This window comes from Mustelus asterias, chromosome 7 (assembly GCF_964213995.1).
Source record: "Mustelus asterias chromosome 7, sMusAst1.hap1.1, whole genome shotgun sequence".
Classification (NCBI taxonomy): domain Eukaryota; kingdom Metazoa; phylum Chordata; class Chondrichthyes; order Carcharhiniformes; family Triakidae; genus Mustelus; species Mustelus asterias.
In genome coordinates, this window is record NC_135807.1 from 73,894,714 (window position 1) to 73,909,715 (window position 15,002).

General features: G+C 45.7%; 1 protein-coding gene across 5 annotated transcripts in view; it reads left to right on the forward strand.

Moving 5' to 3' along the window:
• The first annotated feature begins 889 nt into the window (after positions 1-889).
• trim55a (tripartite motif containing 55a) overlaps positions 890-15,002 on the forward strand; it is an 81,268-nt gene continuing 67,155 nt past the window's right edge. For 3 of the 5 annotated variants that reach the window (XM_078216271.1, XM_078216268.1, XM_078216270.1), the window contains exon 1: positions 1,335-1,640. In XM_078216271.1, the coding sequence (XP_078072397.1) occupies positions 1,473-1,640 (168 nt within the window). In that variant the 5' untranslated portion in view covers positions 1,335-1,472. Of the gene's footprint in view, positions 1,641-15,002 lie in introns of all 5 variants that reach the window. The other 2 variants (XM_078216269.1, XM_078216267.1) reach the window with 2 other exon arrangements.

Below are 15,002 nucleotides of genomic sequence, written 5' to 3' on the forward strand. Positions count from 1 at the left end.
CTGGGAATGCTTAGGTGGGTAACTCACCCCCTGAATCCCCAAAGTTTGTTCACCATTTACAAGGCAAAAGTCAGAATTTGACACCATCTGGGACAAAGCTGCCCACTTGATTGGCACCTCATCCACCACCTTAAACATCACTCACTCTTGCACTGATTCACAGTGGCAACAGTATGTACCATCAACGGGATGCATCACAGCAATTCACAAAGACACCTTCCAAAGCCACAATCTCTGCCACCTAGAAGGACAAGGGCAACAGGCACATGGGAACACCGCCAACTGTATTTCCCTCTAAGCCACAAACCATCCTGACTTGGAAAAGTATTGCCATTCCTTGACTGTCCCTGGGTCAAAATCTTGGAACTCCCTCCCTAACAGCACTGTGGGTGCACCTACGCCGAATGGACTGCAGAGGTTCAAGAGAAAAGCTCAACACCAACTTTTCAAGGGCAGTTACGGATGGGCAATAAATGTTAGCCTCGTCAGCAATACCTACATACTGTGAAACAATTAAAAAAGATTCATGCTGCTTGGCAGGTGGTCGGTTCTGTGTTGTAGCATCACCAAGTTGACACCTCATTCTCAGGCCCCCCCCCCCTGTACAGCTCCTGATATGCTCTATAATGCACATAAAAGCTATGTCTCATAAATAGATCATAACAAAACCTACTAATGATTTGAATAAAATGAATCCTCACATTTAGAATATCCTTTCAACCACTTTAAAATCGAAATACTTACTCATTTTGCTTTTTATAACAAAACAATATGCATTAAATATTTTAATATTGTTAGGAGACATTCCATCTTTTTATATTTAATCAAAATGTGATAGTGCACTCTCTTAATCCTTGTGATAAATGCATACTGCATACAGTATCTCTTTGCTATTTAAAACTTTAGCTTGGCCGTAAGTTTGAGTGAGCCAGTGCAGAACTGTCAAGGTGTCAGCACTCATTGTCCTGATACCAAGATATTTTAATACAATGCAATTTATTTGCATATTACAGCAGTGCTGTCTTGGGAGGCTGTGAATTTGGCAAAAGTTATTCTGTGTAGTTCGATTTGACGTTTGTTTCAATTCGGCTGAAAGAACATTTCTTTCTAAATGTCAGTGTCCAGAGAAGCAGCTGTTTTGGACGCGAGTGCTGACAGGTGTAAATTTGGGGAGAAATAAAGAAGATAGACAGCAGCCCTGGCAGTCAGTCTCATTCCCAGTGCCAGTTTCATATAAGGACATAGCAGCGCACGGCAAACACAGCAACAGCTGACGTACTGTTGCTAAAAACAACATCGAAGCCACCAATCCAATGTAACACACTGTGACCCTTGGAGAAACAGTAAGTGTTCCAGTCAATCAGGTCACAACCTCAGTCCAAGCCAGGAAGAAAGGGAAAAGAGAAGCTGGGCACCGTTTAACTTCTGAAATTAAATTTAGCGCTTAGCCTGAATCTTGGAAACTTTCTGAAATGACCACTTCCATGGACTACAACCTTTTGTCTAATGATCGGCAAACCATGGACAACCTGGAAAAGCAGCTGATTTGTCCGATCTGTTTAGAAATGTTTTCCAAGCCCGTCGTTATTCTCCCATGTCAGCATAACCTGTGCCGGAAGTGTGCGAATGACATGTTCCAGGTAAGTTAAGTTAACTTAACGGGCTGTCGAGACTATGTATCTATATACTTGCATGAGAAAGCACTAAATTCACTAATTTGTAGAGCTGTTTTCTATAGTTGATATAAGGGAGAGAATGGCCTCCCATATCAAACAATGGACTGGGGGAACATTTATCCCAGCGAAGGCTGGAGTGGAACAATGTTTACCCTATGTTCTGTGCAAGATCTTTTTCTTTATCTTTTTCAAACAAATTCAATGGGAAAGTAGCTTTCATGTGGAACATAGTTTGAGGAAGCCTTTTCATGGAATTAGAGCAATGGAATCGAGTGATTCAGGCCTTTCTTAATGATCCATGCTTTAGTTACCCCTTGATTTGACAATTCAATGTGCTTATGGTCAGCCACTCATCTTCCACCTTTCATACCTTGAGGTGGTCCAAACACCCGCTGCCTATGTTCTACTTCATGCCAAGTCACATTCACCCTTCGCCCTTGGTCTCTCTGACCTATACCAGCATCTGGCTAAGCAATATCTCAATTTTCAAATTGTCATCCATGTTTTCAAATCCCTCCATAGCCTTGTCCCTCCCTGTCTCTGTCCTCTCCCCATATCCCACCATTCTCCAAGATATCTGCACCACTCCACTTCACAACTCTTACGCATTCCTGATTTTAATCACTCTGCCATTGGCGGTTTTGCTTCACCTAGGCCCAAGCTCTGGAATACCCTCTCTCCACCTCTCTGCCACTCACCCAGGCCCAGGCTCTGGAATACCATCTCTCCACCTCTCTGCCACTCACCTAGGCCCAAGCTCTGGAATACCCTCTCTCCACCTCTCTGCCACTCACCCAGGCCCAGGCTCTGGAATACCATCTCTCCACCTCTCTGCCACTCACCTAGGCCCAAGCTCTAGAATACCCTCACTCCACCTCTCTGCCACTCACCTAGGCCCAAGCTCTGGAATACCCTCTCTCCATCTCTCTGCCACTCTACCTTGCTTTCATCCTTTAAGATGCTTCCTAAAACCCAATGTTCCCTAATGTGGCTTGGTGTCAATTTTTATTTTATAATGCACCTGTGAAACACCTTAGAATGTTTGGTACGTTAAAGGCACTATATAATGCAAGTTTTGTTATTCATTTTTTTGCAAATCTTCATTAATTTTTTTGTCAGTTAATAAAATGTGCATTATTCCACCTTGATCATAATGCTGGACACCACATCCCTAACACTGATCCAAAAAAGCCTCAGGACTTGACCCCAACATTTAGAATTGGATTGTACCTCTCAATGCATCCTGGTGCCCACCATGCCAGATTTACAGGGTCAGTGGAAAGCACAAACTGTATTACAAGTGAATCTCTGGTGCTATCAACTCATATTAACGGAAGCGCTACTGCCAACCTCCGGGCTTTGATCCGGCTCTGTCTTGTTGTTCCCAACTCCATGTATGAGAGGGCTAATCTATTTCCTGTTCCATTTCCATTACTGGGTGGGATGGTAGCACAGTGGTTAGCTCTGCTGCTTCACAGCGCCAGAGACCTGGGTTCGATTCTCGGCTTGGATCACTGTTTGTGTGGAGTTTGCACGTTCTCCCCGTGTCTGCGTGGGTTTCCTCCAGGTGCTCCGGTTTCCTCCCATGTTCTGAAAGACATGCTGGTTAGGTACATTGACCTGAACAGACGCCGGACTGTGGCAACTAGGGGAATTTCACAGTAACTTCATTGCAGTGTTAATGTAAGCCATACTTGTGGCTAATAATAAATAAAGTTTAACTTTATTTCCTTGGGCAGAAGTAGAGGGGAGAGTGGGGAGGTAATCTAAGTCACTTCTTTCACTTGGAGCCCATTAGGCCAGTATGGCCCTCCCACTATGATTACTGGTCTCTAAAGATGCCAAATCACAAGAGCCAATGGAATGGGAACTCTTAGCATGGGTCTTCCCTGCCACTGCCTCTTCTTCCCAATAATAAGGGCGGCACGGTGGCAGAGTGGTTAGCACTGCTGCCTCACAGCGCCAGGGACACGGGTTTGATTCCCGGCTTGGGTCACTGTCTGTGTGGAGTTTGCATGTTCTCCCCGTGTCTGCGTGGGTTTCCTCCAGGTTCTCCGGTTTCCTCCCACAGTCCAAAGATGTGTGGGTTAGGTGGCTTGGCCATGATAAATTGCCCCTTGGAGTCAGGGGGACTAGCTAGGGTGGGGATAGGGCCTTAGTGGGATTGTGGTCGGTGCAGACTCGATGGGCCAAATGGCCTCCTTCTGTACTGCAGTATTCTATGATCTATGATTAAATATTTGTCTTGCAAGCAATGAATGGATCTTCCACCCTTTATAAAGCCTTCACAAACTGTGGAGATCTAGCACAGTTGGTTTCCCACCATTTTCTGGGAGATTCTGTTGGTCTGCTACTGTAACTAACTGTAACTAACTGTAACTAACTGCCACTGTAACTCTGGCCTCTGAGCAATCTTGTCACCACAAGATCTTAAATAGTTTTTCAGTGCAGCCCATACCATGTTCTCCTTTTCCACTAAACCTGTTTCTACCATTAGATTTCTGCAGGACTAAAGAATCTGTTATACCCTGGACATGTCAGCTCCCTGACAACACACACCCCCGGTAATACCAGCTCACTGACAGCTCACACCCCCAGTAATACCAGCTTTGTTACACCTCACACCCCCGGTAATACCAGCTCACTGACAGCTCACACCCCCGGTAATACCAGCTCACTGACAGCTCACACCCCCGGTAATACCAGCTCACTGACAGCTCACACCCCCGGTAATACCAGCTCACTGACAACTCACACCCCCGGTAATACCAGCTCCCTGACACCTCACACCCCCGGTAATACCAGCTCACTGACAACACACACCCCCGGTAATACCAGCTCCCTGACACCTCACACCCCCAGTAATACCAGCTTTGTTACACCTCACACCCCCGGTAATACCAGCTCACTGACAGCTCACACCCCCGGTAATACCAGCTCACTGACACCTCACACCCCCGGTAATACCAGCTCCCTGACACCTCACACCCCCGGTAATACCAGCTCACTGACAAATCACACCCCCGGTAATACCAGCTCCCTGACAACTCACACCCCCGGTAATACCAGCTCACTGACAAGTCACACCCACGGTAATACCAGCTCCCTGACAACTCACACCCCCGGTAATACCAGCTCACTGACAAGTCACACCCCCGGTAATACCAGCTCCCTGATAACTCACACCCACGGTAATACCAGCTCCTTGACAGCTCATACTCCCGGTTATACCAGCTCCCTACAACTCACACCCCTGGTAATACCAGCTCCTTGACAACTCAGAAGGTGGTTGTAGAGGGTTGTTTTTCCAGCTGGAAGCCTGTGACCAGCGGTGTGCCTCAGGGATCAGTGCTGGGTCCACTGTTATTTGTCATTTATATTAATGATTTGGATGAGAATATAGGAGGCATGGTTAGTAAGTTTGCAGATGACACTAAGGTTGGTGGCATAGTGGACAGTGAAGAAAGTTATCTCCAATTGCAACGGGATCTTGATCAATTGGGCCAGTGGGCTGACGAATGGCAGATGGAGTTTAATTTAGACAAATGCAAGATGATGCATTTTGGTAGATTGAACTTGGGCAGGACTTACTCAGTTAATGGTAGGGCGTTGGGGAGAGTTACAGAACAAAGAGATCTAGGGGTACATGTTCATAGCTCCTTGAAAGTGGAGTCACAGGTGGACAGAGTGGTGAAGAAGGCATTCGGCATGCTTGGTTTCATCAGTCAGAAGAACACTGAATACAGGAGTTGGAACGTCTTGTTGAAGCTGTACAAGACATTGGTAAGGCCACACTTGGAATACTGTGTGCAATTCTGGTCACCCTATTATAGAAAGAATATTATTAAACTAGAAAGAGTGCAGAAAAGATTTATTAGGATGCTACCGGGACTTGATGGATTGAGTTATAAGGAGAAGCTGGATAGACTGGGACTTTTTTCTCTGGAGTGTAGGAGGCTGAGGGGTGATCTTATAGAGGTCTATAAAATAATGAGGGGCACAGATCAGCTGGATATTCAATATCTTTTCCCAAATGTAGGGGAGTCTAAAACTAGAGGGCATAGGTTTAAGGTGAGAGAGGAGAGATGCAAAAGTGTCCACGGGGCAGTTTTTTCACACCGAGAGTGGTGAGCATCTGGAACAAGCTGCCAGAGGTAGTAGTAGAGGCGGGTACAATTTTGTCTTTTAAAAAGCATTTAGATAGTTACATGGGTATGATGGGTATAGAGGGATATGGGCCAAATGTGGGCAATTGGGACTAGCTTAGGGGTTTTTAAAAAAAAGGGCGGCATGGACAAGTTGGGCCAAAGGGCCTGTTTCTATGCTGTAAACCTCTATGATTCTATGACTCTATGAATTGATAACTCATATCCCCGGTAATATCAGCTTTGTTGCAGCCTTTTTTTATTTTTACTGTTGTGTAAATAATATATGCTATCACACTTATTCTAAACTTACTTTTTTAATATTCCTGCTCCAACTCTCCATTTTGAAAGTGAAAGTAACTTTGCGAGTGGTTCATTTTCCAAAATCCATCACAAAGGGTTCATTCTTCAGCCAGTCAAAGAGTGACTAATTGGCAGGGTCACATCATCGAGTTTCATACAAAGTAGTCTTGATAGTCAGTCATGTAAACATGTTTTTTGTTAGGAACAAAAGGGTTGTTAGGGAAAAAATCGGACCTCTCAGGGACAAAAGTGGGGACTTATGCTTGGAGCCCAAAGAAGTAGGGGAGATCCTAAATGAATACTTTGCGTCGGTATTCACAAAGGAGAGGGATGTGTTGACTGGGAGTGTCTCGGAGGGGAGTGTTGAACCGTTGGAGAAAATCTCCATTACAAAGGAGGAAGTGTTAGGTTTGTTAGAGAATATAAAGACTGACAAATCCCCAGGGCCTGATGGAATCTATCCAAGGCTGCTCAGGGAGACGAGAGGTGAAATCGTTGGGCCTCTGACGCAAATCTTTGTCTCGTCACTGGACGCAAGTGAGGTCCCAGAGGATTGGAGGATAGCTAATGTGGTCCCGTTATTTAAGAAGGGTAGGAAGGATATCCCGGGTAATTATAGGCCGGTGAGCTTGACGTCCGTGGTGGGGAAGTTGTTGGAGAAGATTCTTAGAGATAGGATGTATGCGCATTTAGAAAGGAATAAACTCATTAACGATAGTCAGCATGGTTTTGTGAGAGGGAGGTCATGCCTCACTAACCTGGTGGTGTTTTTTGAAGAAGTGACCAGAATGGTTGACGAAGGAAGGGCCGTGGATGTTGTCTATATGGACTTTAGTAAAGCGTTTGACAAAGTCCCTCATGGTAGGCTAGTGAAAAAGGTTGGATCTCATGGGATAAAGGGGGAGGTGGCTAGATGGGTGGAGAACTGGCTTGGTCATAGAAGACAGAGGGTGGTAGTGGAAGGGTCTTTTTCCGGCTGGAGGCCTGTGACTAGTGGTGTTCCGCAGGGCTCTGTATTGGGACCTCTGCTGTTTGTGATTTATATAAATGATCTGGAAGAAGGAGTAACTGGGGTGATCAGTAAGTTTGCGGACGACACAAAGCTGGCAGGACTTGCAGATAGTGAGGAACATTGTCAGAGGCTACAGAAGGATATAGATAGGCTGGAAATTTGGGCAAAGAAATGGCAGATGGAGTTCAATCCTGATAAATGCGAAGTGATGCATTTTGGTGGGAATAATGTAGGGAGGAGCTACACGATAAATGGAAGAACCATAAAGGGTGTAGAGACGCAGAGGGACCTGGGTGTGCAAGTCCACAGATCTTTGAAGGTGACGTCACAGGTGGAGAAGGTGGTGAAGAAGGCATATGGCATGCTTGCCTTTATAGGACGGGGCATAGAGTATAAAAGTTGGGGTCTGATGTTGCAGATGTATAGAACGTTGGTTCGGCCACATTTGGAATACTGCGTCCAGTTCTGGTCGCCACACTACCAGAAGGACGTGGAGGCTTTGGAGAGAGTACAGAGGAGGTTTACCAGGATGTTGCCTGGTATGGAGGGGCTTGGTTATGAGGAGAGATTGGGGAAACTGGGGTTGTTCTCCTTGGAAAGACGGAGGATGAGGGGAGACTTAATAGAGGTGTATAAAATTATGAAAGGCATAGATAGGGTGAACGGTGGGAAGCTTTTCCCCGGGTCGGTGGTGACGTTCACGAGGGGTCATAGGTTCAAGGTGAAGGGGGGGAGGTTTAACACAGATATCAGAAGGACATATTTTACACAGAGGGTCGTGGGGGCCTGGAATGTGTTGCCGGGCAAGGTGGTGGAGGCGGACACACTGGGAACGTTTAAGACTTATCTAGACAGCTATATGAACGGAGTGGGAATGGAGGGATACAAAAGAGTGGTCTAGTTTGGACCAGGGAGCGGCGCGGGCTAATTGTTCTTTGTTTCTCGTTTCAAGGCTTCATTCTATGATCATCTTGCTGGTGCCAGTACAGAGCGAGACTGCGGATAGTTGGGAACCTGTCTCGGGGGTAGGGAATTCAGATGGTGTTCGTAAAGCAGAAGTGGAAATGAATAGGGTTGGGAAGCAGTTTCTGATCAGGGCCAGTGTGATCTCCTGGACTCGTTTCGATCGCCTCAGGGGGTCGGAGAGGAATTTCCCAGATTTTTTTTCCCCATATTGGCCCTGGGGTTTTCACTCTGGGTTTTCGCCTCTCCCTGGAGATCACATGGTCTGGAATGGGGGGGGTGGGGGTGAGTTAATAGGTTGTGATGAACAAAGCATCGTAGCTGTGAGGGACAGCTCGGTGGATAGGATATTAGGATGTAGATAGGCTGGAAAATTGGGCGGGGATCCTGGATTCAGGATTCAATCCTGGACCGGGGAGCGGCGCGGGCTTGGAGGGCCGAAGGGCCTGTTCCTGTGCTGTATTGTTCTTTGTTCTTTGTAAACCTGTCTATGATGTTTGTAGGATTAATACATTGATCTCCTGCTTATCATATTATTAATGTTGGCAGTGTTAGCAAATGAATGTTTCAAATGCTCGCATCAGATTTCTGTCTCCACTATTTTACTGGAGGTATTAAAATATTTCAAATAAATGGCTTTAACATCATCAAATTAACTGGAAAACAAGCAGTCAGTTCTCGTACAATTGCCTTGCCAACAGTTAGTTTTATTCATAATGCCTTTATGTTAAATGTGCATAATAGCTTTTTAATTGTTCCATATAACATTCATATGAGCTAAACGACCGAGAGGGAGTTATTAGCAGTAGTGACAGAAATATATCCAGCCTCCTTTTAGTATTTACAGTTTCATGATTACTTATTTTCTTTCTATATAAACAAAAATATTCAAAATTAAAAGAGGATCTTGAAAATGCTTAAGTTTTTCAAAACCTGCACAAGACCTTTAATGTGAGCCAATTCAGGTAACCGCAGCTACACTTCTACTCACTGACCTGAATTTCCCCGACGGTTCATAGTGTCGGGAGAATTGCCAAAGCTCCACCAGCATGTGTATCACCATGTCTGACTGCTGTAGAGAACAGCAACATCAGCAGAAATGGGTGGATGCTGAGCAAACTATGTTTTCTGGAGTGTCTCCGAGAGAAATGACTTTGTATCTTTCTGAAAAGTAACGTACTTTACTGCTATGCTAATCTTTATCTGAAACCATAGCAATGATTTATTAGTTAGTTTACTCAACTTAATTCCAGTATAAATTAACAATTTTTAGTAGGTATGTCACAAATTGCACAATCTCCCCATATGCTTGAAAAAAATAATCTGACATTCGAAAGACCAGATAGTGTAGCTTTTAGGTAAATGGACCGCAATGGTTTTCCTATCTATATTATCCCATTTTCACCCTTATTACTGAGCTGGAAGTCCATGGGTTGAATCCTCACTCCATGGCTTGAGTGTATAACCTAAATGACCTGACATGCAGCTCACAATTGACAGAGTGCTGCATTATCAGATAGGTCATCTTTAACAGCAGACAGTAAAGCCAGCAGCTGCCTTTCTGTTCAGGTGGCTGTAGGAGGTTGCAGGCTGCTATTTGAAGAGAGATAGTTCTGCTGGTCAACATTCCTCCCTCAAACAACATCACCAAAATTAATCAACTGCTCATTGTGGGATCTTGCTGTGTACAACTGGGCTGTTGAGGTTGCCTGCAAGTGGCTATACTTTGAAAGTAATACTTGGGGATTTATTCCAGTTTGGAATGAATCATAGAATAGAATCCCTACAGTACAGAAGGAGGTCATTCAGCCCATCGAGTCTGCACTGACCACAATCCCACCCAGGTCCTATTCCCGCAACCCCACGTATTTACCCTGCTTGTCCCCTTGATACTAGAGTCAATTCAGCACGGCCAATCAACCTAACCCACACATCTTTGGACTGTGGGAGGAAACAGGTAGATAGATTTCTGATCAATAAGGGAATTAAGGGTTATGGGGAGCGGGCGGGTAAGTGGAACTAAACCACTATCAGATCAGCCATGATCTTATTGAATGGCAAGGCAGGCTCGAGGGGCTAGATGGCCTACTCCTGCTCCTATTTTTTATGTTCTTATGAAACCGGAGCACCCAGAGGAAACCCAGGCAGACAGTGACCTAAGGCCGGAATTGGGCAGCAGTGCTAACCACTGTGCCACCATGCCGTCCATGTGATAACATGCCTATCAAACTCAGAGAGTGGGATTTTTCAGTCCTTCCCACTGGTGGGGTCTTCTGGTCCCGTCAGCCCCCCACCACCCCCCTCCCGCCCCATGACAGGTTCCCCAGCGGCAGGACAGGAAAGCCATACAAAGTGCTGTAGACCGGCGGGACCGGAAGATCCTGCCAATGGGCAATGGCAAGCTGCCTCCAGCACTAGAAAACATGCCACGGAGGGGTGTAAAATCCTGCCCACTATCTTTCTCTCCAACCTACCACCTACATTTGAAGTTGAAGAGCATGCTGATCAATTTTCTAACCCCTGCCTAAGGATTGGGCAGAAGGATTGCACTTTAAGAGGGGCATTTTCTGGAGCATCCTGGAGTGGGAAACGTACTGTGCAGATGGATTGAATGAGGTGGGAGCTGAGATTCAGATTTTCCGATGGTGAGTTGAGATGCAGGGAATAAGACAGCAGTGTGTTTGAGGCACTGGCCTTTGGTGGGTTCCCAATTGCATTACATTTACATGCCATGAGTACTCGTTAGAGTAAAACATTTTTAAAATGTAGTCCTACAACCTAAAATAGAGTAGCAGCCATTGTTTAAATTATTTCAAGGCTGAGCGTGAGCACCATTGCAGCAAACCCCCATCAAAGGCAGTGAGTGTGGGTAAACCCTTTGGCTTCAAACAAAATGCAGCACCATCTTGAATGTCAGCAACTTCTTAAAGCTGAACTTACATTTCAACAATTTTTAACCATAGATCAGAAATCCATTCTTCCATATCAATCTGGACTTATCCAAGGCCCAGATCAATCACATGATTGGGGATTTTGAAATAGAAGATTCCTAAGATACAACATTGCTTCAGGTCTGAATAAAAAGACAGAAACTGAAGAAATTAACACACTGCTTTATCCGGCCTGATAGCGGATGACATTATTAGTAGACAAGGAAACAACTGATCATCTGCTAAATTTGACGATGGATTAAAATCATTCGTTGTTTATTTTAACCCAAGAAACAACAAAATCATGGAAAGGGCAAAATTTAATAAGCAAGTCCAGCAGCGAGAAGAACCTGTTGACTCATTCATTAATGATCTGCACAGGTTGGCTGAAGGCTGTGAATGCAGAGAGCTAAAATCTGAGTTTATCAGGGATTGAATAATTGGAGTAGCAGATGATGCATTCTCAGACATGCAGCAAGTAAAGGAAGATCTAACCCTCAAGGAAGCTATCCAGATTGTTGGCAATCTGAACTCCATATGCAACATAAGTCCATTTTAAGAGGGGAAAGTAAACCGTGGTACAAAGGAAACCCCACTCCAGTTAATTAAACAGCACAAAAACAGGAACCCTCCAGACCAAGGGAGGCAATGCCCTGACTGACCAATAGAGTGACCATGCTAGTGCTGTGGGGCAGAGCACCACTAAAGGCAAAAGCAATCTCCTGCAAGCTTTCAATGTAACAGGATTGGACATTTTGGCAAACGGTGCAAGGCCAAAACATCTAAACGCACAGAAGACCCAAAGAAGATTCATGAGGCTGCGACTACACACCAGAAGGATATACAGTTATGTTTCTTGGGTGAGGTGAAAGATCCTGGATGTTCGCATTGGAATAAAGACATTTCAGTTAACAGCCATCTAACAAAGCTTACATTGGACACGGGAGCCAGTGTTACAATCCAATTGGACAAAGAACTCTGGCTGAGACACCTTTGGCTTCAAATGACATATACATCATTCTATGGACATGGAGGAACCTGATTTCTGGTCAAAGACATGTTTCTGGAACTATTTAAGGCATGGCAGCAAACAAATCTTCGAGCTGATGTACTTCATCCATAACCATCATCCTTGAGCAGAGATGCCTGTGTAGCCCTGAAGCTCCTCAAAATGGCAGAAGATGTCAAAACAACCACTGTCGTAAATTATACAGAACTGCAAGTTCCCAGAGGTCAAACAAGAAAGAATATCCTGACTGGGACTGCAGCTCTGAATTGTCTTCTCTCTTTGCAGAGCAGGTTTATCTATTTTTGTTATAGGTGCCAGAAAGCCCTTATTGGTCAGATCAGCCAACCACACAAATGGTTACCAGGATTCCTCCAGTGGGGACTTGACAAGAGAATAGCCAACAATCAGAAGAGCCTCAACCTCTGGCTCCGACGTCTGTTAACCACACTGCAAGCACAGAGCCAATGCTGCAGCTCCCAGCCAGCCTGACATCTGGACATCCATTGCCAACAGCACACCATGCAGCCAAACACAAAAGCGAGCTGACTAAACAACCACATCCTCATTACAGGAATGGTCAACATCTGCCTCAGGTCACATTGTGGTGAGCCACACGAGAAAAATCAATATGGAAGTATACACAAAGTTCATCCCCCACTCAAGAAATGGGACTGAACAACAGCCATTGATCACCACAGTGGCCAATTTGACACAGAGAGGTTCAATACCTCAGGAATGGAAAAAGAAGACCAGAAGTTGCCAATGTTCCAGAACAACCTCCACATCAACAATGACAGAGCCCACCAATCTTCTGTCAGAGGTGCGAATAAGACATGGGCCTGAATTTATTTGGATGCAGGGATTCGCTTCCCACTATCTGAAGGGAACATATCCCTTCCCACTATCTGAGTGCCCTGCAGCCATTTTTATAAAATTCATTTATGGGATGTGGGCATCAATGGCTAGACCAGCATTTTTGTTGCCCATCTCTATTGCCCTTGGGAAGGTGGTGGTGAGCTGCCCTCTTGAACTACTGCAGTCCTTGAAGTGTAGGTACACTTCAAGGACTGCAGTAGTTCAAGAGGGCAGTGTAGGTACACGAACAGGAAGGGAATTCCAGGATCTTAGAAATCATAGAAATCATAGAAACCCTACAGTGCAGAAGGAGGCCATTCGGCCCATCGAGTCTGCACCGACCACAATCCCACCCAGGCCCTACCCCCACATATTTACCCACTAATCCCTCTAACCTACACATCTCAGGACTCTAAGGGGCAATTTTTTTTTTTTTAACCTGGCCAATCAACCTAACCCGCACATCTTTGGACTGTGGGAGGAAACCGGAGCACCCGGAGGAAACCCATGCAGACACGAGGAGAATGTGCAAACTCCACACAGACAGTGACCCGAGCCGGGAATCGAACCCAGGACCCTGGAGCTGTGAAGCAGCAGTGCTAACCACTGTGCTACTGTGCCGCCCCTGATCCAGTGACAGTGAATGAATGATAGTGGTGGTGTCCACATGTGTCTCCTGCCCTTGTCCTTCTAGATGGTAATAGCCATGGGTTTGGAAGGTGCTATCTAAGGAGCTTTGGTGAGTTCCTGCAGTGCATCCTGAAGATGGTACACATGGCTGTCACTGTGCCTTGGTGGTGGAGGGAGTGAATGTTTGTGGAAGGAATCAGTGACGATGATGCCATTGAATGTCAAGGGGAGATGGTTGGATATTCTCTTGTTGGAGATGGTCATTGCCTGGCACTTATGTGGCGTGAATGTCATTTGCCACTTGTCAGCCCAAACTTGGATATTTCACGCTCGAATGAGGTTTGAAAATTGTAGGTGGAATTTCTGTCCCTCATTTTGGAGGAAGTCAGCCTTAGAGAGCTGCTGACCAATCAGATAAGCTGGCAGCTCTCCAGTCCGCGCAGTGACAGCGCTGCAGTGGACAGAAGAGGAAATGCAGGAGGATGCCTAAGGCTATGTCCAGACACCGAGGACCAAGAAAGTTGAATGGGTTCTAGGGCAAGGAGAGTAGGGGAGGCCTGGGGAGCAGAAGGGGTTGACTGGGGTCTTGGGGGAGAGGACAGACTGGGGATGAAGGTCCCAAAGCCACTAGGGTGCAACTTCAGAAGGGGGCTTCTGATGGAGGCAGTCCCCTATTTTCAAACTGAGAGTTAACTCCAATGGTTTTCGGCCTTCTCCATGCAAAGTCAATTCTCCCACAAGCCTAAGAATTGGGGCTGGGTGGGAAATAGGCCTTAAGTGGCCAACAACTGTTCGTTTCAGGCTTCCCATCTGAGGCCTTGGCCACCCCAGAGTAAATCAATGCATCGTCAGTGCAAATGGGAATCTGGAGAGAGTCCTCTCCCTTCAATTTCATACTCGCTGTCTGAAAACTCACCGGTGGGGGAGTGTTAAATTCTGATGATAGAAGAGTTATGAGGCCTCCCGACTGCCTGAACATACGAACTCGGAGACTCGAAGGGGACAGATGTGGTAGTAATAATGATGTCAATGCCTGGAGTAAGCTAGACTAACTTGTAATACATTGGATAAAGACTTGTTGGAAGTTGTAGTATAAGAATCCAGCAGATATAGGGTTAACATATGCCTGAGTATATTAAAGGCCACAAAGAAAGACAATGCATGACCCACTAGGGACCCCTGGCCTAGTGTGGGACAGAGCTGTGTGCATAAGCAAGAACAGGGACAGCTCCTATTTTGCACACTTTACTGTATATAGTATATAGTTCTTGTAGTTAATACATTTATTTTAGTTAGTGAATGTGAAGTTCCTAAGCCAACCAGTTTCTTCTGATCCCACTGTACTGAGTATGGATAGGCCTCCACTGAGCCTGTGATGTGGTGCACAGTTTGTTCTCCCCCACAGGCACATAGCGGGGGGCTGGTCCTAATGCCCTATCTATGGAGGTTAGTCAAGCAAGGGCCATGGCTTGTGTCAAC